Source organism: Sinohyriopsis cumingii, chromosome 11, assembly GCF_028554795.1.
Source record: "Sinohyriopsis cumingii isolate HCF-2022 chromosome 11, ASM2855479v2, whole genome shotgun sequence".
NCBI lineage: Eukaryota > Metazoa > Mollusca > Bivalvia > Unionida > Unionidae > Sinohyriopsis > Sinohyriopsis cumingii.
In genome coordinates, this window is record NC_142971.1 from 113,766,165 (window position 1) to 113,793,911 (window position 27,747).

Below are 27,747 nucleotides of genomic sequence, written 5' to 3' on the forward strand. Positions count from 1 at the left end.
TCATCTTTAGTACACACGACCGGATTCAAAGAAGCAGTGTACGAAATGTGGTTCAAAAGGCAATAATGTTCCCAGGTATCTATTTTTTTGTTGTTTATCTTCACAGGCAATGATGTGATCAATTCAATACTGACTTTCGCTTTGAATTTTTCTGACAAGTAACCGTTTCTTCGATTTGTCTCTGCATTCTGAGCCAAGAGAGCGTCGACGCGATAGATCTCTAGTTGGACTAGTTAATGGAGGAAAGGAATGTTCACGCAAGCCTTTATACCACTGGTGCAACACGGCTCCATCCGAGATGAGACTCCAAGCTTCGTCCAGATACTCGTCCAATGTTTCTTCTTGACTCAGCATAACACATTTATTGTGTTGAATTTGACTGGGTTGTCTGTTTTGACATCCATAGCAATCTTTCTTGATCAATTCCGTATTTTTTTCTGCAATGTGTTATGCAAAACAGAAGAATAAATGTTGTTCTTGTTCTGGCCATCTGGACTTTATCACTATGTCTTTTTTGTCTTTATCTTGAGGTTATACTTCCACGATCTCCTCCCATTCCATGTACAAGTATTCTCCACTATGCAAAGAAGGATAACAGTCTTCCATGGCTTCTAATAGTGTAGAATGACTTCTCTCAAACTGCTGATTTCTGTGGTATTATCGAATTCTGCATAGAGGATCACGTTCACCGTCTTGGTTGGAGGTGGGTGTGCAAACTGAAGTTCCACTCGAATCTGACCGGATATTATAGGGTAGAAATGTCCGTCGTCGCTGCCTTGGTCTGGAGTGAAAAAAAGCCCACAAAGCATAGCCTCATGCATAATCGTCGTACGTAATGCCGTGACAGGTGTTGGTTCCTAACTGTCCGGTGGCTTCATACAGGGACAATTATGATCTCAAATAATTCTTCTGGGCAAAGGCAGGTTCGTAGGGTCGGGTACACAAGCTTTTGCCATTGCGACTTACTTCGATCTTGGACACCTTGTTATGCTTAAACTGAAATGGATTGTAGTGACGGTATCGTTGAAGGCTACATTGCTCACCATGCTAAACGTTTGGGTACCTGCCCTTGGAACAGATGATCTTCGATCATGGATTGATGTCGAGCGGGAATGGTGAAAGTTTTCACTTCCACACGTCGTATACTATACCTGGCGGTCTTTCTGCTCAAAGTGTGTCTGATGTCGTTTCCCACAATAGGTAATACTTCCACGCGTCCAATGTAGAGTCGGGTTTCTTGAGCGATGATTTTGTAATTTGCAACATAAGCCATCAAATGGAAAGAGGCGCTGCTGTGATTTAGTCCCATGCGGACATCCACACCATTCAGCTAATACTTTTCTTGCAGCCACATGTCTAAATGCAAACAAACCATCAGTTCTAAACTGCGTCATAGCTTGATTTTCAGACGTCGAGCGATATATCCCGCATTGTGAGCATCGTCTGCTTCTCCTGAAACTCCTAGGTAGTTAAACGTGTTTGTACCTGCTGTTTCAGGTTTCCATACCACACAAACATCCAGATATGTGTTCTTGGTTTATTTTCCGTATGCCAAGAGATTTTCCAGATAGGCTCGGTAAGGGTATGTATCTATGCTGCTACTAACCAGCTTGTTATTCAAGTACAAACCCACTGAGCTGAACAAAGAATGCATACAAGTTTTGACGGGATCTACTTTGTCATTCTCTCCAGGATATGCGTTGTCTGTGTTTCGTCACTTGGACTTTCAAGTACAAGTATGTGCTATTCAGATCAGTGTAATCTTCGGGCTGCCCTTTGATTTCAAACTCGATGGGAGCAAAATCCGTCAAAGAGGAGACGGGGTGAAATTCGATCCATTGGGATTCTCGCATCGTCATTATGGTGGGTGGCATGGCAAACATATCCAGTTCCGACTTAGAACAGGCACAAGACTCTCGGTGCATCATTTTTTAATAATCATAAACGTCTAAGTCTCGAGCAGTTTTTCTTTTCTAGTCATTCTAGATTCATGTGTATGAAATATTCTGAAGGGGTGTGTTTTTTTCGTCGTCTCTTTCTGCCTTGTACTTTTTGTTGCGTCAGGGAAGCAGAAATGCTTGACTCAGAAGCGCTCAGGGCATTTATAGGCGTTTCTCGTCGGCTCAAAATGTCTTTAGCTGTTTGCAGCAAGACATTTTTGCCTGCTCTCAAGACTACTTCTTTCGGGTTTTGTTTGTCGATGATGACATTTTGGAGAAATTCGTTGTCTTGCATCAACGCTATATCTTTCAAAGCGTGCAATCCTCTTGTCACCATCGGTTTCAACACGGGAGCTACCGAACAAAAGGCTGATTTCAACATATCTCCTAAACCGTGTCTTTGCTGTCGAGAGACGTCTCGGTACGCTGTATACATGACTTACGAGTCGTTAGAGAATCATTTTCGAAAACGGAGTTTCACCCTGACTTTTCTTTTGGTGAAGGGGTTTATTTTGTCCCAGATCTCCTTTTATAGTAATGCTGACAGTATCAAAATACGACTTGGTGACGGGTAAATAATGAGGATGAACAAATTTGCTATGAACATGATAGGCATTTCCACCTTCCTGGTCAATGGACTTGGTAGAATCCACTTTGAAAGGGATTACACGCAGTAACGGTACGGAGATGTGTCCCACCTGGTTATACTCCACCACATCGGATTACATAAAGATCAAATTCAGTCCTTGGTTCAGTTCTACCGGGAAACGAAAGTATCTTGCGGAATTCACGTTGCTGTCAATCGTTGGTATGGTGACCTTTTTGTTCTTATCCGCAGCCATATTGAGATTCTCACCCAATCTGTCCAAAAATTCAAGGCAAAATGTAATACCTATCACTTTGTCCTCTGGAAATTTGATCAGTAGGCGATGAGCCACTTTATGGTACTCGATGGTAACAGGTTTGATTAATTTGGTCAGAACTTTGTCAAATGGTGAATCTGTCAGCAATTGCATCCACCAGATGTTGACCGCTAAAATAATATCCTGGGTTAATGTTAAACTCATAGATGTACAATGTAGGAGTAGTAGTATATTAGTGTCGAATACTAGTCGATTTACAGTCAATATTTGATGTTGTCTAGTGGTAATCATGATTTGTTGCACTGTTTGGTCCAGAACTTCGGCCTCAAAAGTGTTTTGCGTTTCAGTGATGTTTTTGATTTGTGTAGGGTAAATGAGTTCCACCAAAGATACTTCCCAATGGGTTTCGTGATCTAATTGGATGGTCTGATGGAATTTGTCCCTGTAATAGCACACATGGTTATGGGGAAACATCTCCATGGAACTGTCACTGGGTAAGGTTAAGTACAATAGGTTGTTATTGTTCATAATTCCAGAGTTCTGTGGCTGTCCGAGGAGCCACTGAAAGTGAAAGGAGTGTCTCCGCCCAAAATGTGATGTAATCACCTTGACTTTCTCGCAAGAGACTGTACGCTGATTGCCACTCTTTGTAACACCACACGATTCGTTGAGGTGGACGATCGATCAAATGATATTTATGTTCGATAAAACGTTTGACAAATTCGATTTTGCCTGAACCGCTAGGCCCAGCGATTGACATGTTAAATGGATGGCGAAGATAAAATTACTCCCAACTGGCATGATCTAAGTGTTTTTCGATGACTTTGAAAGTTGGGGAAGAGGAAGCAGAGACAGCAGAGGTATCCATAGTGCATGGAATGTCATTTCGACACGAAGACAGAGAATACAAGAGTTTATATACATTTTGCAGAACACGTTTATTGATTTGTTAAAAATAAACACGAAAGACAAAAGTACATAAAAGCCAAATGGTTGAGTAAAATGATAGAATACACATCAAAACGATCAAAGTGAAATATAAACAAGTCTCTGTACAACATGTTTTTGACAACCAAGATGTCCTAAGGACAGTGTGTAATGTTCTTACAGTCTCTACATGGGGTAATGTCACACAAGTGTCCTCCCGGAATGGTCTTTCAGGAATGTCCATGACAGTCCTGTCCTGAAGGGAGTGGTTGTCCTCGGTGACGGATTCTTCTGGCAATGTCACTCACACAGGTTTAAAGTTACCTTTTTCCTAGGACGTGTGAATGGAGGATCACAACTCTTGAGCATAATGGGCCACTTCTTGGGTCCAAACGTCAAAACCCCAATTTTTCCAGTCACATACATTTGGCCAATGAGGGTGCATGTCACAAGCTACACACACATCGTCATATACATCTTCGGTACCTACAAGTTGACGAATCTTCTTTTCCCGTAGAGGTCGAGAAGTATCCAAAAGAAAACGCAAAGCTTTGAGCAGAATGAGTCTCTCGTGGACATTTAAAGGGACCATTTTAATGTTTTATTTGGTGGTAAGTGCTGTTCGTAAAGAGTCCACAAGAAATCAGCTGGTAAAAGAAATCCCAGAAAATAAGTCACTAAGACACAAACAACACGTCGACCCCAATTCAATGGATACATTTCACGTAATAAGTGTTGGTAATCTTCCACTGTTTGAATAGTGTCATTGATCTCCTTCCACGGAATCTGTTGAATCACGAGTGATAAAGGTCGTAGCATGGCAGCCTTTGTTTATACCCTCTTTGTTCGGAAGCAATAAATGTACCTTTTGCACAGACAGAATCGTACTCCAGTAGCGAATCTAAATGGTTCAGTCACTAACATACACATCACAATTCGTTCAGAAGCTTCCGCTTCAACTAAGTTTATGTTGTGCAAAAGGTTTTGGCAATCCTCCAACTCTTCTTCTGGAATTCGTTCTAACAAAACTCATTAACATACTGATACTTCTCGTCCACGAACAATTTAACAAGGTCTGACCATTGGAAAGTTTTCAAATCAGTCCTCTTATACCACTCAGGTACCAGTGGTTTAAACACCGGTGACGTAACGGATGCAACTATTCTTGAATTTTGACCAGCTCTCGGTAAATGCGTTCTCTCAACTCTATAGGCAAACCACGAATGGTCTCTTGAAAAGTATCCATAATCATGTCATACTAAACTCTCTTTTTTGAAGGTAATAAGTGTACTTTCTGAACAGCATCGGTTTCATTTCAGTTCCGTACCAAAATGATTTAGTCACAAATCACACACCACACGTCGTAAAGAAGTTTCCTCTTTAACCAAGATTTCTTGGTGCAAAAGATTTTGGTAATCTTCTAACTCGTTCGTTGTAATTCTGTTTATTTGGATCACCTTGTAAGCAGAATGAGTAACATCCGAAACTGTATGAATCTCATGTGTATCATCAATGTCCAACCAATAGAACACTTTGAAATGAATCAGTCCTCTTATACCATTCAGGTACCAGTGTTCAAACACCGGTGACGTAACGGATGCAATTGTTCTTTGCGTTTCACTTGTATTTTGACCAACTCTCCCTAAATACGTTCTCTCAACTCCACAGGCAAACCACGAATGTTCTCTTGTAAAGTATCCATTCAGAGATTACTGATATCGTCCCATTAAAGGTAAATAGTGACAAATCATGATCATCGAGCATGTTCCAAGTATGCCGAATCTTGCTGTTCCCACTGGTGTAGTGATATGCCACAACTGTAGCTCTCCACTTTATCCCCTTCGCCCAAGTAGAAAAGTCCGGCTTTGGCTAATTCTTCGGGGGTCGGTCCTCCCAGATATTTAGGCCATTTTCCTTAGAGTGATTAAAAACGATTTTGAAAGTCACATTATTCAGGCAAACGCACAGGGAACAAATATTCGTATTTTACAGGTTCGTTTCGATGAGGATAGGGTGATATAGACAGGAGTTTGCTCAGTGTTGGATGACATCCGTAGGGTGGCAGACCCATGGCCTCACGTGAAGGTTGACATTGACAATGAAAACCAGTAAAGAGTCCACGATAACAAGCAGCATCGCTTTCGCATCCGTCAGGTTTGACACGCAGAGCATCCCTTTACATGGTAGGTGTAGTGACTGTAGTAGTGATAGCAATGTTGCCATGATGTTTTACTCTATTATTCTCATTGCAAGGGACAGCATCGCACTCCACTTGAGAATCACTGAACTTGAATAATGTTTGTTTAAAAGGATTCATCTTGTTCGCTTGGTCTTGGTAGTCACAATGAACTATTGATCTTGGACATTGTCCCTTTTTATACTAGTCGCAATGAAGTCTCAAGCTTGTACATCGATCCGTTTTATGTCTAGGTTTGGAAGTCTTCCTTTTTTGTTCCTGGACAAAGGTACTATCTTTTCTAACATGCCTTCATAAATGTACTGCAGTGTGATTGATGGAAAGGTCATAGAATGGAAAGGACAGTGCTGAGTCCATCGAGTATGTTCCAGAATAGCTGAATCTTTATAGAAACACTGATCCATTAATAACTTCAGACCGCAATTTTAACAATTAGCTAAAACATTTGATGTGGGCAATTAGCTTAAACATTCGATGTGGGCCATTTTTGAAACGGGTACAATCACAATAGTCAGTCAAGAAGACCGGAAAATGGTATTGTGTGAACTTGGAGTTCTCATTGGGTCTCTTACTCGATTCTTGCGGTAGCGGAATCATCCTTCTTGTTGGTGACTATCCTCTTGGAACCAATGTTTTATACCGACGTGACCGTACGGTAAAGTGAAGTGATTGGGAAGACGCACTCACTTCTGGTACACTATTTGATACAGCTTTTCCAAGGGTCGACTAACGATTTGGTGAGTGGGTAAACGTACAATCTTGTGCGATTCGTAGGTGGTAAATTTACAATTTTCATCCTATTCAGACTGCAAGGTATTCTTTCAATATCCAGATCTTCTTCGTAACTGACTAAGATCAAATCCTCACGTGTTTCATATATTTGGTTTTGTCGTGAATCATCTGGAAGTACCGGGAAGGTTCTGTCAAATACTCCGTCTTGGGTAAACACGGTTGTTGTGCCATTTTACTCCACAAACAAATAACATCACTTTGGTAAACGATCGCCTTCCTTCGTTTTTCTAGACGTGATCTAAAGTGATGCCTTCCTACTTCTAATATTTCTCTTTGAATGTCTTTTGATCTTCGGGAGTGTGAAACCAAGAACTAGGATGGCCACTGGCTTCTTGTTTCAGTCTGCGTTTCGTCACCCTTGTGGTATTGTTTTGTCTTGGGAAAGTGGTACATTTCATACACTTCTGACAGTTGATATCCCAGGTCCAGAGCTTTGAACAATTCCACGCTGACCCACGTTCCAGTCAAGATGGGTTCTTTCTGGGTGAACTGACAAGGTTTGTCTTGGTTGCCTGTTTCGGCATAAGTACGGCACAAGGGAAACATCAGTTTTCCTTGGCAAGGGTGAGGTAGCACGGGATGGTACAAGTCGGTGGGAGGCAAGACTTTCCACTTAATCAAGCCTTCGTATTGTCGAATATTGTCCAGGTCAATGTGTTCCGTCATCAATTGCGGGTGCCCTGCAGGAAAGCGACAATATTTGCACACGTAAGGATAAGTGAAACATACGTCCAAGTATTTGATTTCTTCTCCTTTCTCCTCGTCGGCTTGGTACAGCAAACAGGTGGCATTTGTCCTTCCTCCGTACAAACTGTCCCTCGGGTTCAGTGGGTCCATCAACTTGCAACTTTCCACGATGCGATTAAACACGGGATCGGTTTTCAAACGGTGATCGTACTCGTGTTCCCACATTTCCACCACTTGGTATCCTTGTTGTTCTAACTTCAATCGCCTCTGACAAGTGGTCTCGTACAAGTCTTCCATAGTCCGTTGAAAAACTAATCTTTACTGTTACGTTCAGGGTAGCAGAGGCCACATCTGCGAAATAAGCAAGCGTTAAACTCGTACACGATCTTCGGGTTTTCTAATTCCAAACCATCCACTGAATAAGTTCCGATGGTCTTTCGTCTCCACCGTTGCAGGCGTGCTTAATCCATTTGTCTTCCTTGCTACACAGGTAATGTAACCAGCGTGGGGCTTTGACTGAGTATTGACGTTTGAAAAAGTTGGTCGTTTGAAGGCTGATGACAATCAGGGTGTGTTCAGGCATGATACGTTGACGGCACACTAAGGAACATGCTTTGGCAATTGTGTAGGCTTCTTTCAAAGGATCGATCCCTCTGTGTTCCAATTAACAGTTCTCGAAATTTTCCACAGCAACGTCGTATTATGTCCGCGTCGGAACGACAATACTTTAACATTTCTTCCTGAAAGTCCGAGGCGTGATCCTGGTGCCAAGCGTAGAAAGCTTCTTGTTGTTCGGTACGCATGTTGTCGGGGTCGTAATCGTGAGCCTCATGCAAATGTTGGTTGGCTTCGGTATTGAAAAAGTGTGGACATTTGGCCATTTCTGTTATTCCAAACGTTTTAGGCATTCGGCTCAAAGGCATGGCCAAGTAACTCATCGAATCTTTAAACTGTACTTGTCCCATTTGCATGTAAATGATTTTGGCCATGTTCAAAGTGACTTTAGGACGTTTGGTGCCTTGTTCCGTATAGTATCTGAAACGAAACTGTCCATCGTATCCAGATAAATTGTGAGCCATCACTGTGGCATGGAGATGACAGTCTCCGTAACGTTTGATGTCCTCTTGGCTCCACGTTTCGTTGATGGGGTCTAAGATTCATTGTGCGAATTCGGCTATCGTGTTCGGTTCACGAAATATTTTTCACGTCCTTTAGGAATCTTGCTACAGTGAGGACAATGCCTAAAGATAGTTTCTTGGATGCACTTTTCACACGTTCAATGAGCCACGCAGAAATTAGGAATGTGAACGCCAGTCTTTTGCATACATTCTATATCGAAAAAGATGAAATTCCCTTTCGTCTGATCATCTTCCTCTTGTTTTGGTTGGTGTTTTTTAATGTAGCATTGGTGTTCCAAGTCCACAATTTGGTGACAAATGTGACATCGCTTCTTTTCTGAACATACGTGAGCCTTGGCATTATTGGTACGTTTGCCTTGTCCACATGTAGGACACAATCGCAGCAGTTGACAAGCACTTTTCTGCTGTGAACCTTGCGCCTTTAGATGTTGATGGTAACAGGTTCGACCAACAAACGTGCGTTGACAGCAGGGCAATGTACTCGTGGTTGTCCTTCGTATAGACAGGGTTGAGGGGCCAAAAATCCTGACTATTTGGATCCACAATGCTTGTGTTGCTCTCGATTGTTATAGCCATAGTCACATTTCTCACAGTAATAACCGTATCCCAAAAATCCGGTGATGCTGGTAATGGCATCGAAATGCTCATCGAGATGATAGACGTGAATATATTTTCCCTCTTGGAAATCTTTGCCTCGATACAACAAAAGTCCACACACTTCTTGAGGATGTACTTTCAACATGTAGCGTGGAGCCAGGACGTCTTGCAATTTTTGCATTTCAGGAATGCCACAGAGGGTGTCTTTGGATAGCCCCGCTTGCTGTAACAGGAGTTCCGCTTCTCTTCCTTGTTTTGCTCGGTCCGATTGTCGAATAGTTTTCCAGGCTCTTTTCCATTCCACCGTGCCGTTCTTGTCGGCATACGTTCGTCCCACCACGATAGCCCTGGCTAAACACATCTGGTCTTGAGGATTGTTAATTTGGACGAGGCTACGCTTGATGCTACGAAGGTCATCCACCAATAACACTTTTCTGCGTTGTTAGGTCCCTTTGGGGAGACAGACGTGGGTCACGAACAGTGTGGCTTTTTCATTGGTGATGTGAAATTTGTCGTTGGATTGTTGCACGTGTTGAATCTTGTCGATGACTTTGGAAGGTGTTAATTCTGCTGGGTTGCTAAACTTGATCCGCACGGGGGATTTCAGACTGTCGTGATGAATTGAAAGTCTCAAGCGATCGTCTTCTTTGGCTTGACATTGACGTTTCAGAGTGGTTAATAAAGAATCCCACATCTCGGTGATGAAGCCCTCTGCTTTATCCTGTGGTACGTTGGAGTTTAAATAATTAAACTTCACTGTGTAGGTGTAACCTATATTTCTAATGTTTCTAGAGGAGCGCCTTTCCGTCTCTCGAATGTGATAGTAATTTTCAAGGTTTACTAATGGTGAGTAATTTTCAAGGTTTACTAATGGTGGTGAACTTTGGCTTGGTGTAGAATCTCTGGGTCTGGATTCTGGTTCACCCATGTCATCTTCAAAGTCACTGGCATGAATTTGTGCCAAGACTTCAGCTACTGTACGAGGTGATAAATCACGTTTCTGCCTCTTACTTCCTTCTCCTTTATTCGCTAATTTATGCGATCGTTTCATCTTGACGGCGAAAATTCAAATGACTGCATTTTAAACACCACGGGTCACTTTATATTCATGGCAGACCTGCGTATATATAAAGAGTGTGTGACTTCCCTTCCAATATTCATTTCACTCTCAAACCGAGCAGAACGATGGAAGAGCCCACACAGATAGAACTTTTGATCAGAGATTTGCAAACTTTCATAAGACAATTTTCTTCAGACAAGCCGACGGACTACTCACCCTCCTATCGAGATAAAAGTCGAGATACTTGTTATATCTGTAAGAAGAAAGGGCATTGGTCTTCAGAGTGTCTTGACCGTCAAGAAATCAAAGCAGGTGTTAGAAGAGACAAAAGTAAAGATACATGTTATCATTATCAAAAAAAGGATATTGGTCTTGAGATTGTCATAAGAAACAACAGGAGCAAGAGGAGAGGGGTTCCAGACAGGAAGAGGTAGAGGTACCCTCCCCAAAGGAAGAACCCAGACACGTGCAGAAAGATAAAAAATGAGAAGAAGAGGAGAAAGTGAGGATAAAGTAAAGGAATATTTTAAAAGTGAAGAAATTTAAAAAACAGAGAGAGAGAGAGAGTGACCAAAGACAAAGAGAAGTGAATGAACGTTTTAAAGTGTTGTCTTGTGAATTGAATTGTAAAATTTGTACGAGAATGTACAAGGCATAAAGCGTAAGTGTTTCTTGGTTTTGATTTTTGGAATAAGAACCTACACTCACGCACTCACTCAAGCATTCACATACGTACACGATGGGTGAAATTGTCTTTTTGAATTTTAATTGATTTTGGCAATTGAAATAATATCTCTTTTCGAGAGAAGTGAGTGGCCCTGAAAATGACCATTAGGTATTTTTTTGTTAAAAAAGTAACTCAGGAATGGGACGTAATCATCTTTAACTGCCTTAAGCCTTTGCCACGACCAAAGCCTAATTCTGAACTGACCCCCGTCGATAATGATTTGGTAGAAATCACTAGGAGTGGTATGGCAGACATAGTAACAGGGTTGGGTTGTTTTCCTTGGGAAGGTCTTTTTCTCTTGGGTCGTAATAAAGAAGTCTGATACATTTGTTTCAGACACCTTAACGCTGCTAAAATATATAAGAGTACCGTCACAGTTTGACTTTCACTTTCCTCCTTCTCCCTTAGACCTTGTTTCTTCTCTGCTTCTTCTTCCTGTAGTTTCCTTCTTGCATCTTCTTCTTCTCGCTGTTGTTGAAGGAGAAGAGCTTGTTCTGCTTCCTTCTGCTGCTGTAAAAATTTCTCCAAGTTTTCTTTCTGTCTCTGTTTAAAATTCTCCACGTCTGGTAAAGAAGGAGAAGGTGGCGGAGGTACTGCTACCGGAACAAGTTCTTGCGAAGAAGATAGAAAATCCGCTAAATCCCAATTAAAATCAACCTCTTCGGGAAGTAGGCTTGTGTTGACTTTGGTAGCCGCTGCTATACCATCATTTGTCTTCTCCACAGCCGGTGCACTCCAATACATCGTCTTCTTAGGTTCCGTCATAATTGAAAGCTGTGTCGCATGGATTGACTGCGCACAGACGCTAGCGAATCTATATAGGGAATGTGACTTCACAGACTGCTCTCTTAAGATTGGAAGACTAACTCCGTGTTGTGACTGAATTTTGTAACGCGTCTTTTTAATTGGTGAATTCGATCCTCCCTTCCCCTATAAATAACCCGTTTAGTGTATTCCCTTTACCTGTTCTCTTTCACAAGATGTGGACCAACGTAGAATCATCTACTCTCGTATCGACAATGCTGTTCCGTACGGACTTAACTATGTATGTGAAATCATCATGGACAACCATCAGGATCACGGATACCTGCGTTTGGAAAAGAAGAATTTGCGTGAAGAGACAAGGTTGTTTGAAAAGGGTTCTTGTCTACGGACAAGAAGTGAAAAGAAGTTTGAGGAAGAAAAGAAGACCTATGCGATGCCCTCAGTATTAACGGAATAATGTTAACATAAATTCAAAGACCCGTTTCTGGGCCACTCATATGCCTCGAAAAGAAATGCTTTCTTGCCTCAAAAATGTTTTTTTTAGTATGTTGTATAAGTGTTTGTGACTGTATGTTGTATCTTTTCAGGGCCACTCATATGCCTCGAAAAGAGTTGCTTTCTTGGCTCAATTTTTTTAAAATTATGTTGTATAAGTGTTTGTGTGTTGTATATTGTCTGTTGTGTGTGTTATATAAATCTAAGTCCCTCTCTTTATTCCCGATGGAGGTCAGTCCGGTGCACACCTGTACACCCGCTCTTTGCTCAGTACTGTTACGTCACCTCACATGGTTGCAACATTGTTACCAATCTCCCATACCATGACGTCGGACGCTACACAGACTCCACTTTCCCTTCTCCGTAAACAAACCCAATATTCCCCATGTTAAATTCCCCTTGAGGCTATAGTGCAAACGAAGTCTACGTGATGCTATAAATCTTGAGGCTATAGTACAACCCCCCAAATTTAACATAGAAGTCTACGTGAGGCTATATCGTCCCACTATACTACTTGCAATGCACTTACCAACATGGTGAACACACATTATATTACTCACTCCATCTACTTATATATACATACATGCTACATTGGACGATCTCCACAAACGTACATTGCTGCACTGTAAACTTATAGTGATAAGACAATATATACACCAAATATAGCATTTATTCTCAATATTATAACTCTGGTTACAGTAATAACTTCCACAGCCAGTCGACTTGCACAAAGCTATGCAATGCTAATTGATTCATTACTTCAAACATTAATCAGTGTTTTCACCATTACACGCGTTGAAATTCTCAATGTTTTTCAAACATCAACATCCAGAAGAGTTGTGTTCCCACATTTCAAGCACTAGGTATCCCTTTAAATTTAAAATTCTGACGTCGTTGGTACTTAAGGGCATGTAAATCTTCTATAGTCGACTCTTTCACGGGATTTTGCAGTCTTTAGTGAGTATGACACGTTGGGAACCAATGAGATAAATATTCCTGAAAAATTCGTTCACGAACTGTGGGTTTTCCAAAATCCCAACCATCGACGGAACAAGATCTAAGTTTATTTTTTCCACGGTTTCTAGCATGTTGTATCCACCTGTCTTGAGTTTGGAACAAGTAATGTAACTAAAGCATTCTTTTGGCTGAATATTGATACATGATGCATTTTAGACGTTGGAGCTTGTGTAATCGCTAGTGTCTTCTCATTGTTGATGTAAGTGTGATCTTATAATTCACCCGCATAATAGCGTCCATTATAGTGTATCGGTTATCTATGCGTGAACTCTTGCGAGCACGACTGATGTAGCTAAAACATCTGGTCTTAATCGTTGTTCATAATGAGGATACTGATCGACAGATAAATCTTTGCATCCTTTTTATGTCATACGTAGAGTAGCTAATTTTCATTGGTTAATTCCGCAGACGATCATGATCTTTTACAATGTACTGTCGTTTCGACTCATGTAAGAGACGTCAAAAAGTGAGTGATAAATGCATCTGCACTTAAATCCTTTAAATCTGTGTTAACCATTTTCAGGACAACCCAGGCTAAAACAGAGATACTATTCAAACTAATGCCAAAATAGAACGTGTTAGTTTGTTTTGTATGTCTTTGTAGTTTTCTTTTTTCAACCAAACTTAAAATCCATCGATCCTCCTTTCGTTTGTGTGGGTGATAATACATATGTGTAAGTGAGCACTAGTATGTTTTGTGCAAGTGTGAATGCTACTACCTTTTCTGTCCTTACACTACACTTTGGTATGTATGTATGTATATATGTATGTATGTATGTGTGTATGTATATATGTATGTATGTATGTATGTATGTATGTATGTATGTATGTATGTATGTATGTATGTATGTATGTATGTGCGTGCGTGCGTGCGAATGTATGTATGTATGTATGTATGTATGATTGTGAAATGTAATTTTCTCTGACTAGGTGATACTTTTCCTTACCCTACGTCGGATTTTACATGTCCATTCCCATTGGGTGTTACTTAATAAGACTATGTATTGGTAGAAGTGGGTGCTGGTCAGGCAGTGTGAATATTCATCCTATGGACATGTTTGGCATACCGTTCACTTGTGGCTGTATATTATGAAGATTGAGGAGTAATTCAAATTTTCCCTTGTGCCTCAAATACTATACTAATGTCAAATTTATTGTTTCCAGAAGTAACAATTACACAAAGGAAAAAGAAACAAAGCGTGGGTATAATAGGTACCAGGTCAAATCTTATCTTAAAGACGAGTGTGAAAATCACATTTTTCCTAATGTTAGACCTATGGACATCTGTAATATTATTTTTTCCTTTGTAACTTAGTGCCATACTAACATTCATTCAACAGAGCAATGTTAAATCCCCCTTATACAACAAATTACATTTTTGAAGATGGAGACATAAAATTCAGCTATTACAGAATAGGTTAGGAATACTATAAAAACATAATGTTGAAAGAACTTTCACGAGTTCATACCACTTACTCATTAAAGACACATGTGATTAACTTTGGTATCCCAGTGATGATTGTTATGAGCGAAGATACATTGAAAATCTTCAGAGTATAGAGAAGCAAGCAAAACTTCATTGAGAATGTGCTTTATTGCAGGAATTGTCAACAGCTTCTGAGTGGAGCCAATTGTCACGCAAGTAGTGTTTAACATATGTGTGTGCTTTTTAACTTTGCATATATCACTTTGGAATAAATAGGACGCCGGTTTAAGGCTGATAATCGATGACGGATGTAGATGTTCCCGAATGATGGATAGGTATGTCATCGGCAAATATATCGGAATTAGAGTATTTAAGAGTTTCTAAAGATTACAAAAAAGGAAAGATCATAACGTTTAGCTCTGGTGGGCGTCAAATTTTGCTTGTTATAATGACAATAAGTTGCTTCGATTACTGTCACCCTGAGTCCTGAATTCAGCATAGAGCTGAGAGTAGTTGAAAATTTATAATTTTCTAATGTCTACAAAAGATATTTGGACCAACAGAACCAAGGGTCTGTTTGAAAGCTATACTAAAGACCCCACTGGGATTTAGCTCTTTTAATAGCAGATATGGCCATTTTTGTTAGTTTCAATAATGCAGTTAGCTTGAGCCATTTTATCGGAATTACGGTTGAGATTGATCTAGAAGGTTATATTTATTGAGATACCGAAACAGCTGAGCAGAAAACTGTTTCTAATTTCGTTTCATCTGTCTCTCAGAACAGAATGGGACTTTATTCTAATGCATCATTTTTCAGTACCTATTTATGAATAGCAAGACCTTAGTATGCTTCAAGGTATAATATACTACACACGTTTCTAAATATTTATTGAAGAGACCAGTGAGAACTGTTGAAATAATTTGCACGGTAAACTCTAATATTTTGGCACTAATTCCATCTAGTTCCGTTTGTATCAAGACTGAGAAGAATGTTTTGAACTTCACTTAAAACAATTACAATGATAACTCAGTAAAAAGACATAGCTTGAACAGACATGGATCTCGGTCTGACATTAAATTCTGGCAAAATCAATGTAATCGTGCAGTATGGAAAAAAACCGTGATTTATTGACATTTAACAGTACAAAATGTGTCTGAGTTAATAAAATCGACACATTTTTTGATGTCTACATTCAGACAGGAAAACTGTTGTCTACATGACTGATACCGTTACCTGATAACCAAACTCTAAATTCTGTAATAACAAAGCAGATCTAAGTCTGTTTAAGATAACCTCAAAAAGTTAATATTCTACCAAATACTGACTGGTTATGGATAAAAAAAATAAGTATCTCACTGATAATTGATCTGAAGAACAAAAATCAGCACATCGGGGGTTTGAAGAACCTATACCTGACGATATGCAAAACTGCTTTTTAATGTCACTGTAATTTCAGAACTGGTACAATTTAATAGAGGAAAATATTGTCTGCTGATGAAATTTACTCAGTTATGAGTACTAATAGAAATGGATGGAATTTTTACTTTCTGCAAGTTAATGACGGTCTAACAATAGATGCACTAATAAGATAAACTCAAGGAATCAGATTTTATGTGATATGCATTTTGGGGGCCCATGTTCGAAAAGAACCAGCTTTTATATGGACCATTTCCACGGCGCATGGTACTGGTACAAATTTGTTTGTGAAATTGACTTTGCGTGAGCAACAGAAACCGGCGTCTGGCTTGTTGACACAAAGAGTTAAGCTTCTTTTGAAAATGGTATGTTCCAGACCACATTCCTTGTGGCCGTTGAGTCAGCTCGGAGAAGAGCGAACTACATGATTTTTCAATTGAGGAGGGATATTTACGCTTCGATTACGATTCGATTTTCTTGTTATGTCAGCCATGTTTCTAGTACAAAACCCCAACTTCCATCAATATTTCCATCCTCGCTTGAGACCCCCAGTATGTATTGTGGATAATTGCGATAGACTTGTTTGGCCAGGTAGTGCACATATATTTTATTTGCAGCTACTAAAGGAAAAAAGAAGGGTAGGAGAAGGCATTTTCTTCCCTTAAGCGGCTCGAGTGATATTTAAGTATCCACTATCTACCAGTGGATTTCGTTTAACATCAAAAGAGAGAGAGAGAATAATCGTTCATGAGGATACAAATCCATCAAGTCTGTGATATCGCTTCTTCCCGGACATATTAGAATTATCCATCCTTACACAACATTGTGAAGGCTGCGTTTTGACGAACACGCGCAACCTTCTCCATTATCATTAGCAAACCCAAGCCAAGGTATAGCTGGATCCGATAGTTGTTGTAATCGGCTATCCGGACTACTGCTACATAAACTGTAGTTGACTGCTTGGGTTACCAGGTAAGTAATTTTCCACATTTTACTCCTTTCCAGTCTATCAGCCACCATCCTTACTAATAAATTCAGCTTAATAATAATGATTGGTAAGTCCTGAGAAAGAATGATGACGCGTTATAGAGCATCGATTGATGACGTAAATCCGACTGGTTCGATGCACATGTTCTAATAAACGTCTAGAACAACGAGTTGAAACTTCGACGACGAATGAAGGTATATATGTTGTGAAGATGCCAAGATTTATAATAGTGACAGATAAACATTCTTACACTCCACTATGTTATTGATTTGTATTGAGAAGGGCACATTTACGGGCTCTGTTATATAGGTATTCTATCAATGGGGAATCTTCTATGACTGCGGGTTACCTAGCTCTACAAAGATATATAAAGCACATAAATATCAAACGTAATATCACAACTCGTTAGTGAAGACTGAATACATGGATCTATTAAAATTTAAATATTTTTCTTGAACTTGATCTGAATTAAAAACGTATATCAATTCAACTTTTCGAAATTAACTTTACTACATTTTCGGTTCTGCGGTACAACTCTGTGTGCACGTATGTAAAATATTGTTGAATATAATATTAAACATAGAATATGAACAATGACTATGCATAGAATGAAAACGTATAATCCACCTACGGTAACTAGCTATAAAAACTCTACTAAATCCTATACGTACAGAGTTATTGTTAATTTCAATAAATGTCCTCCAAAATTGCTTTGTATTTAATGTCAGTCGCACAACAACATGGTCTCTACACTAAGTTAGTAAAAACACATTTGTAATAATTCAACACACGCATGCCCAAATTGATCTGCATTACGTCCACACCGTCTCTACCCCCACCAGTTTATGAATGAATGACCGTTTTGTACGATAAAACCAAATAAATGTGTTTGATCAAATTACTACTAGTATTTCGAGCTCAGTAAAGAAGGATTTAATTATTCTTTTGTCACAATGTTTCATATTTCAGATAAATCATAACATTCCCATTTTCTGCGAACGTTTTCGCTTAGGTCTCGTAGTTTTTGTGTTGTGTATTTTTTTTCTCTCACGATGATGGTGGAGCTCATTACTATGTCGTATAAGCATTATACTTTGAGTTGGAGTGTACTAAATTTGAATATATAAGAGATTCTATGGAGTCTGACATAATTGCCATAATCTTCTTTACTCGAATATTGCGCAGCAATTGCGTTGATATTTGAATGATGTAGGATAGGGTTCTGTGCTGAGAAATGTACATAAACTTTTATGTTTCGAGCGTGAGTTAGGGTGGCGTTCTTCTTGCCTGAAAAAAAAAATGGATGGGAGAAGAGGGTTGGTTTCAAAGTTATATTTACAGTGGGTTGCATGGTATTTCACATGGAATATACTTTTTTTTAAAAAAATTCAACTACATTTATCAATGGAGAAATGCTTTCAAAATACTTTGAAATTAACTAATGGTAGGTTAATTACCATTGTAGGTAATATAATTTGTTTCACAAAATATTGCCTTCAATGTCCTTTATAGAAATTTGTTAAAGTGAATATGATGTAACCACACATTGAGCTGCATACAATTTCAAATAAGAGGGAACTAAATATATCATGGGTAAAATGATATACCAGACGTAGTGTAAAGAGTAGTGTACAGTACTGGCTTTAATCTTTTCAAAAATATATTTTCTTTCAGGGTGTTTGACAGAAGAATTTTCTTATCCGCTGCAACCAGATATTTATCTATCTCCTTATATCAAGGAGCATACCAAAATTGCCGGACCGGAATGGTTGCTACAGAACATCTCAGATACAATTTTTGGTAATCAGTTCAACAGTACAGGAGTATTATTGGTAGCAGACATGGGATTTGGAAAGTCGGCTCTGATTTCACATATTGTTTGTGCTGCAACTAAAGATCCGGTTGGTGAACTGCGATCACGGCTTCTTGCTTATCATATCTGTATATTTAATGCCTTAAATACCCAAAAAGCCGCTATATTTATTCGAAGACTTGCAGTAATGACAGCAAATTCAATCCCTTAGTTTGGGTCTGCTCTTGAAACATCACATGCTGCTCTTAGCCACTTAGACTTAACGAAATGCGAAAATGATCCAGTTGGATGTATGGATCAAAGTATAGTTAACAGTTTATTGAAAGTGGAGTCAAGAATTGATACAGGACGGACTTGGATTATAGTCATCGACGCCTTAGATGAATGCGAAGACGCGGATACAAACAAAAATGAAATACTGAGTGTTATAGAACGGACAGCGCACAGATTTCCTAAATGGATCAAATTTCTATGCACTTCTAGAAATATATCGAATATAGTTCGGAGACTGGGAGATTGTCATCGGATGGAAATAACCTCTAATGATGATAGAAACAAGTGAGACATACAACAACCAGTCAATTTTCCAAATACTGTCAAGCTTCTTTATGCTGGATAATAAAAGTGATATTGTTGATAGACTGCGTCAAATGAGTTCTGGAAATTTTTTGTATATTCGCCATGTTCTCGAATATTTAAAATCGACAAATGTTCTGAGTGTAGAGAATATACCTAATACATTAGACAAAATGTATCAACTCAATTTCGAGCGGATTTACGGCGAAACGGAGGAACGTTTTCATTGGGCCAGGAAAGTGCTGGAAATATTGTGTGTATCCATTGAACCATTGAAGAAAGAAACCATTTTTGACATGTTGCGTTTTGAAAGAACAAATATGAGCAAAATTACATTTAGCAAAGAAATGCAAAAGTTGATGCATTTTGTCAGATCCGATGAAACATTGTCCTTCACACACATTTCAATGTATCATTGGCTGACAGATGTTAAAAGAGAGGGAATGACTTACTTTATTGAGAAAGAGGCAGGCCATAATCTAATGGCAAGATACTTGTTTCATTTGGTTAAGGAATCAAACAATGACAGTGATGAAAACATTATAAATCTTGCGCTCCATGTTTCTGAATCAAAGAGACAAGACTTGATAGCATACTTAAGAAAAAATGAATCTGGTTCATTGCTTCACAAATTGGCCAAGAGTTTGAATTCCTATTTAGCCACTGAACTGTGCCTCTACTCAGCAGAAATAGGACAATGGCGAATGTTTTAAACGAGATAAATGTAAAACCTCATCATCTTGCATGTGAGTTTGGTCATGCTAAAGTGCTCGATATTTTCTTGAAACTGAGTCCAAAATGTGCTGATCAGAGATGCCCGTATCAAGCTGCATCCACTGGTCATACAAACATCGTACAAAGACTGATTACTTTTGGTGTACAAGATGTATGTATTCAGTGCAACGGAAGTTTTTATTGGTTGAAAGATAATGAAAGCAGAATGCAATCTCCATTTTTGAATGCGAATAGTTCAGACAAATATAATTTGGAATATGTGAATGAAATATTCTCGAAGAGAAAACCATTTGACGACTGGTGGACAATATCTTGTGAAACAGCTCTTCATGTATCGTCACGACTGGGATTTATAGATATTGTACGTCTACTAATGCCTCGAGTACAAAATTCCATGCAGTGTCGAGACAGATGTGGTAGAACTCCTTTCCTTACAGCTGTCATACATACTAGAATAGACATAGTTGAACTTTTATATCCATTAGCAAATGCATCAGAGACATGCATGGAAGAAATAATGCGTTTGAATAAACTGGAGATAAATGCACTTTCAGAAGGCAAGTGTTCCAATGGTTCATCAGTGGTGCACCTGATCGCAAGATATGGATTAACCGATCTGACACAAAATTACTTTCTCCGAGGTATGGATTGGGAAGAGGAGGACTTGGAAGGATGCAGACCTATTCACCATGCTGCTTGTCATGATGGTTGGGATATGTTAACCTACCTATATGTATGGAAGGTGGACATTTTTTCTCATACTAAAAATGGATCAACTGCATTTCATATGGCAGCCTTATGTCGTCTTTATAATTTATGCATTAAACCGCATCTCAGAAATAATATTGGTGGTGAAGAGACTTTTTTCAGAAGACGATATCACACATATTGATTTAACCGATGCTAATCTACTGCATTATGTGATGAAGCATGGTTACTTTAATGCAATACCATATATCTACAACAAATTTCAAGATATATTTTTTAGATTTATTCTTAAAAACGACAGTTTAAAAAATGAACCTCACGACGAAGCATTTTCCAATCTTCCTTATGATGAGCGTATTGTTCGAATACCTTACAATTGTTCCATGAACGATGTAATTTCTCAAAAGTGTGATGGTGTGGATATAAATGATTATATCATGCATATGTCGCCTATTGAATTATCAATTTTCTTTTTTGTAAAGACTGTGAGATTGAAAATTGAATACCACCATTTGTTTAATGGATATGTGCATGAAGCAATCAAAAGGTCTAATGTATATGTAACTTTTATGTTTTTGATATATTTGCCTGCACATAGATATCTTGGAAATAGTGCATTTAATTCGTTAACTACTTTCGTATCCATTGGAAATAATCCAATTATGGCAAAACTGTTCCTTGTGGATGAGTGTGACTGTTTAAAGTGCGGAGTGCCAATTGAAAAATCCCCCCTTCATCACATTTCTTTGAATATGAACAATTCATTTTGGTTCGTTGACCGCATTACAGTACACCGCATGGTAAAGCATTTAAGATTCGACTATATTGAACAGTGTGTAGACACAGAAGGTTTTAACGTGTTACACAGAGCAATTGAAGGCGGAAATCTCGACCTTGTTAAATACTACATTAAACGAGGATTATCAATAACCAAAGATTCTAATTTCAATCATATCATACTCGGAGCTATGGCTAAATTCTCCATCCTTTACTGTAATAAACAGCCATATGAATTACAATTTTTCAATAGAACAAAACACGTGTATAATAAATTCATAACACCTGTGATCAAAGCGGATTATGACGTGACCACGCTTCTTGTCCTTCGTCATGTATCTAAGGGCAATATGCTTTCATATAATGCGATTTGCCAGAACTCTAAGGCCGCACTGTCATTGGTTCATCTAACTGCTGCGAATGGACTCCTCAAAAGTCTAGAATACATTGCCAACAAATGGGGAAAGAATGCTTTACTATGCCAAAATGCTGACCTACTATCACGAATTTACCTTGCTTACGTGTTCAACCAGTCACGAGTCATAAGATACCTAGAAGAACAAAATATTACCTTGATTTATCCAAAACTTAAGACTGAATTATACTTGTCATTTATCCTTTTGTTTGATGTGAATAAGTTACACCAGAGAAAACGACACTGTCTACGTACCGTTCTTAAGTGCGTGAATACAATGAATTATTCTCCTCATAATTATTTTGTTTTCGTAAGAGGCTCTAGCTGTCTTAAAGTAATATCTCGTTCAGACTTGTTATCGGAGAGTGCGTATCAGATGAAGAATACACAGAAAACTATGTCATTTCTTGTTAGGAAAGTGAATAAAGATGCTAGCAATATTTGTAAAACGGTATCGTCAAGACGGTGCGCCTTGATTTTCCTTAATTAAGACCAGCGACAAGTAAAGTGCAAGCATTGTTAAAAATGATAATTCCATTGGTATTTCAGTTGGAAATAAATAATGTGAATTCGACATTATTCCCAATGAAATGGTTGTTCGATCGTTATTACAACATAAGGCAAAGATTTAACTCGACTAATCATCATGAACATTTTGAAACGGTTTCATCACTTATTGAGAAAGTGTTAGGGAAAAAGTGTTTATATCTTCGAAACCTTACACTTATTGGAAGGTATAATGAACTGAGAAGCATAAGTACCTTGGTCCAAAATATATTCAATATACCCAATGCGCAATTATCTTTCGAATTACCCCGAATCAAAAAGAATGTTTTTAAATCTTTATATGACTTATTCAGTTCAAAGAAACAGAATAATTCTTGATTGTTTCCGGTATTTCAGTGAGACCATTATTTTTTTCGCACCTTTGAGTTAGTTTCTATACCGTGTGTAGGATGCATCATCTATTTGGATTTATCTACTTATTTGTATTTTACAATCTTGTCTCCTTTCAAGCAGATTTAAATTCGTTCAATACCGCTTGTTTTAATGACCTAATTGATATCGAAGGTACATACTATTACGTATACTAAGACAAAGATATACACCTACCGATTACCTTGAGAGAAAAAGAGGTAAAAACATGGTTTTCGTCTATTCTTTTCCCTGAACAAAGTATTACTCTGTTTCAGATTCAGTTTTGCAATGACGAAAACTACAATCACACTATTATTTATTACCTGAAATGGTTTAAGTGACATTAGTACGTAATAGTCTGATATTCTTGATATTGCATCGCTACCCAAATATACCCTTGCCTCTAAATGTTAATGACAATAAAAGCTTAATGCACCAAACACTTGATTATGTTTCAATTAATAAAAACACAGCATGACTCGGTACATGCTGACAATAATTATATTTTTATTTTTATCTGAAATCCCCAAAACTTGCCAGCTCTGTAGAAAAGACAGAAATATGCTTCTTTTGACGATACTTTAATTGTAATTACAGATTGCTGAAATAATATTTGGTATTCTGTAAGTAAATATTCTTTTAAATCCACGATATAATTCCTAATATTTTTCTGGGTGTTTTGTCTTGAAAAAATATATTTTGATTTGATTTTCATTGTTTTATCCTGTATTAACAGATATCTTTTATAATTTATTTTGTTGCTGATTCAGTCCACCGATTTTGTTTTAAGTATTGTATTGCAAGCAAGATCTCTTCAGCCCTTATTCTGGCAAGTATATTAATAAAATCTAAGTAGACATGTGTACCGGACAGCACTGTGCGGCTCATGTTGGGAATTGATGTGAAAAAAGATTGTTTGCACAGCGCTAAATATGCTAACAGTCAAAAAAAAACACATTTGTTGTCACACAGGTCAATATAAAATGATATCTTGTTTCTTGTTTAGCTTCAGATATATGAGTTATTCGAAGAGATATGCTTCTGTGTATCATTTAGCAATTATGAATCCCGGTTTTAGGTTTTATACAATGTCAATATTCTAAAATAAGTTGACGTATAACTGAGTGTAAAGCCAGTCTTATTTCCAATTAGACTAGATGTTCATTTGGATTGTTACACATTCCTTTACGTCGTAGGTCAATTGAAAATGTATATAAATAGTACTTTGTCAAACAAATGATTGATTCCTGTTTTATATCAGTCTGAGGAAATCCATTTTGTGATCAGAGTTTACAGTTGTGTTTGTAAAATCAGTGATAATTCAAGAGGAATTATTTATTTAAATTATTTGTTGGAATTACGACAGTGCTTATATTATCTTGGGTCTTTGTAAATTCATTCCAAGACATTCTGGATTGCATCATCGTTATATCCAGATATTCAAGACTATTGGATTATCTGGACGTTCAAAACTATTGGAATTCATTTTTGGACTTATCTGTAGATTCCTGACCTATAAATTACATTTAGCTAAAATACCAATAACAGTGGAATGTTGATGAAGAAACAAACATTATAACAAATTAGATGTTAGTTACATGTGATATGAAGCATTTGTCTACCTGTATTCCTAAAATTTACCAACTGGCACATGCATTTTTATTTATACAACTGTATTTATATATATATATATATATATATATATATATATATATATATATATATATATATATATATATATATATATATATATATATATATATATATAAACTTATGACAGCTTCATTTGATGGAGTGATTATATTTGCTTATATCGTTGAAATTAGCAACATTCACGCACTAAAACAAATTGTAGAAAATAACCACAATCGGTTAAAACGTCTATGAGTTTTAATATGTTTCATCAATTTTTAACCTCTGTAGAAGTGACACAACGGTACTTTTTCTACGGGGTCAATATTCTACGTTACACCGGCATGGCGGTTGACATAAACCATGGAGGGATCGAATTACGTTGGACGTTTTAAATATGCCTTCATACAGCACAGTTAAACAAACCTTACGATACAAGTAAGCTGGATATGTTTCAAAATATTTTGCTAAGGGTACTTCTTCTGGAATTTTGTCGTGACCAAAACATTTTGTTTCACCGAGACAAATATTTGAGATCGGTTTGCTTTTGGCTTTCAAAATGTTAATTATATGCATTGCACCAGCTATTATCACGCAGAGGACCGCATTTCAGAGAGTGGCGAATATCTGAATTCTTCTTTTAAAACAATATGCGAGCAATTCAGTGTACTTAGTTCTTATTCCATTGATGTTTTGTTATTAGGATCCTTGTGCTAAAGTGAGCATTATTTTCCATCTATGTTTGGCCACTGGTCCAAATGTGACACTGCTTCATATCATATGTAACTAACATTCAATTTGTTATGAAGTTTGTTTTTTCACCAACACTCCAATGTTGATATGAATAATCAAGTTCGGTTTCAACATGCAGCCCTAAGGGGAAAGACTCCAGAAGCTAGAAAATGTCTAACAGTTGTATAGCTAGTTTACTGCTTAAAACATTATGCTCCCAGACAAAATGAATGTATGGTTCCCACTCACTCACCCCACCACACATCGCTTAAATTATATGAAGTTCATCGGTCATGTGCAGGCCCGTAAGAAATTTATTTCGAAAGGGTTGGGTTTTGCTACCTTATTAAAAAGGGGGTGTGGGATGAGATTTCTCCGTACCCTGATTGATGGAATTTTCCCCCATTTGAAAATGGACCCATCCTTTTACAATTGCTTCTCTGTTTTATTTAAAGATATGATTACCTCAACATTTTCAAAGAACTAAAACTTTGAGACTTTTCAATGTTCTTTTGCCCAAGTTCAAAAATCTCATATAATATTATAGTGGTGATAGAATGGTTCCCTTACCTGTCTCAGTTGTGAAAGAGCTGTGTTAACGTGTCAAAATACACATTCATTTATTGACATTAATGAATATTGGTATTTATAAGTTTTAATTTTTTATCTTAAGATATTGTTAATATTGATCACTCAGATCATAATTGTCATATACAATTGTACTTTTTACATTAATCCAAGCTTATGAAAAAAAAAAGATTTTTAGAAATTAATTATTATTTTGTATATTTAATTTATATTGGGTTCTTAAATGTTTGTCCATAATTTTATGTTGTAAATAGCGTGCTTACATAGCTGACTTTTGTCGAAGATTGCAAGTTGTAAAACAAAAATGTTGACGTGTAATTGAGTGCAAGGCCAGTCTGATTTCCAATTAGAATATATGTTCCTTTGCATTGTTACACATTCCGTTACGTCGTAGGTCAATAGAAAATGTATATAAATAGTGCTTTGTCAAATAAATGATTGATTCCTGTCTTAGAGCAATCTGAGAGAACCCATTCTGTCATCAGAGTTTTAGAGCTGTGTTTGTAAAATAAGTAATAAGTCAAGAGGAATTATTTATTTAAATTATTCATTGGAATTATGAAAGTCCTTATGTCATCTTGGATCCTTGTGAATTCATTCCAAGGCATTCTGGATTGCATCATCGGTAGATCCAGACATTCAAAACTATTGGAATTCATTGTTGGACTTATGACACGACATTCATGCATACTTGGAATCTAAATCATCAGACTGTAAGTGTTTATTTTGATTTTTCCTTTTGTATTCTAGGAAAATAAATTGCTTTTCGAGTTTTAATTAAATTGTTGTTTCACTTTCTGTCGCTTTCGTTCTCTTACATATTTTAAGACCAGAGTATTCATACTTATTGAAGGATCATTTGATATTATCATATGATCAGAAAGAATCCAAAAGGCGCCGCCCAACTGCAACTTCCTTAAGTGGAGGATAACACGCGAAATATGTATCACCAAGGACTGTTTATTAACACGTGGTCGAAGTATAAAATGTACTAGTCATTCCATTCGTATAACTAAATGATATATTAAAATCGTCAACGTTGCCATCCTAAGATTTATCATGAGATTCATGACATATAACTTACATTTAGCTAAAATACCAATAACAGTAGATTGTTGGTGAAAAAACAAACTTCATAACAAATTGAATGTTAGTTACATGTGATATGAAGCATTTGTCTCCCTTTTTGCCTAAACTTATGCCAGGTAGCATATGCCTTTTTTATTAGGCAACTGTATATATATTTATCAGGATCCTTGTATTAAAGTGAGCATTATTTTCCATTTATGTTTGGCCACTGGTCCAAATTTGGCACTGTCAGTCTGGACACAGGACAACATTTTTATTAAAGGCACAATAGTGCAGCTGAAGGTGAATTTTCATACAAAAATATTGGGATATTTATGTATATCAACTGATTAAATACTATTTAAAAGGCATTTCTGGGATAATATCAAGTACGTAAGGGTTCTCGTTATGAAATACGAGCTCTCTGAAATCTTCGTACGTAGAGTAACGAATCTATCGTCTCCATGTTGAAATCCCGCTCGGCAGTGATCGGCAGATCCCGAATGAACAACACACATAATTCCGATGACCGAAATTTGCATAATTATAGGCCACATTGTAAACACTGAAGATGATGACGTAAAACACAACCACGCTACGAGACCGTCCAAAATGTCAACAACGGTGAGTACGAGCTTCTTCTGATCTCGTTCTTTTCTTCTTATCCTTTTCCTTTCTAATTTTAATTTTGAGAGGAAACAATTAAATGTATGTAGAACTACTTTTATAGTTATATTTCAAAGTTTTT

At 37.6% G+C, this 27,747-nt stretch overlaps 1 protein-coding gene across 1 annotated transcript; it reads left to right on the forward strand.

The window, feature by feature from the left end:
• The first annotated feature begins 20,123 nt into the window (after positions 1–20,123).
• LOC149789447 (ankyrin repeat domain-containing protein 16-like) lies at positions 20,124–21,053 on the forward strand. The gene has a single exon (XM_089973606.1). It carries the CDS (start codon positions 20,124–20,126, stop codon positions 21,051–21,053), a length of 930 nt encoding a protein of 309 aa, XP_089829732.1.
• Positions 21,054–27,747: the final 6,694 nt, after the last annotated feature.

Excerpts from the sequence above, each read along its gene's own strand:
- LOC149789447 (XM_089973606.1), top strand. The coding sequence starts at position 20,124 with ATGGCGAATGTTTTAAACGAGATAAATGTAAAACCTCATCATCTTGCA.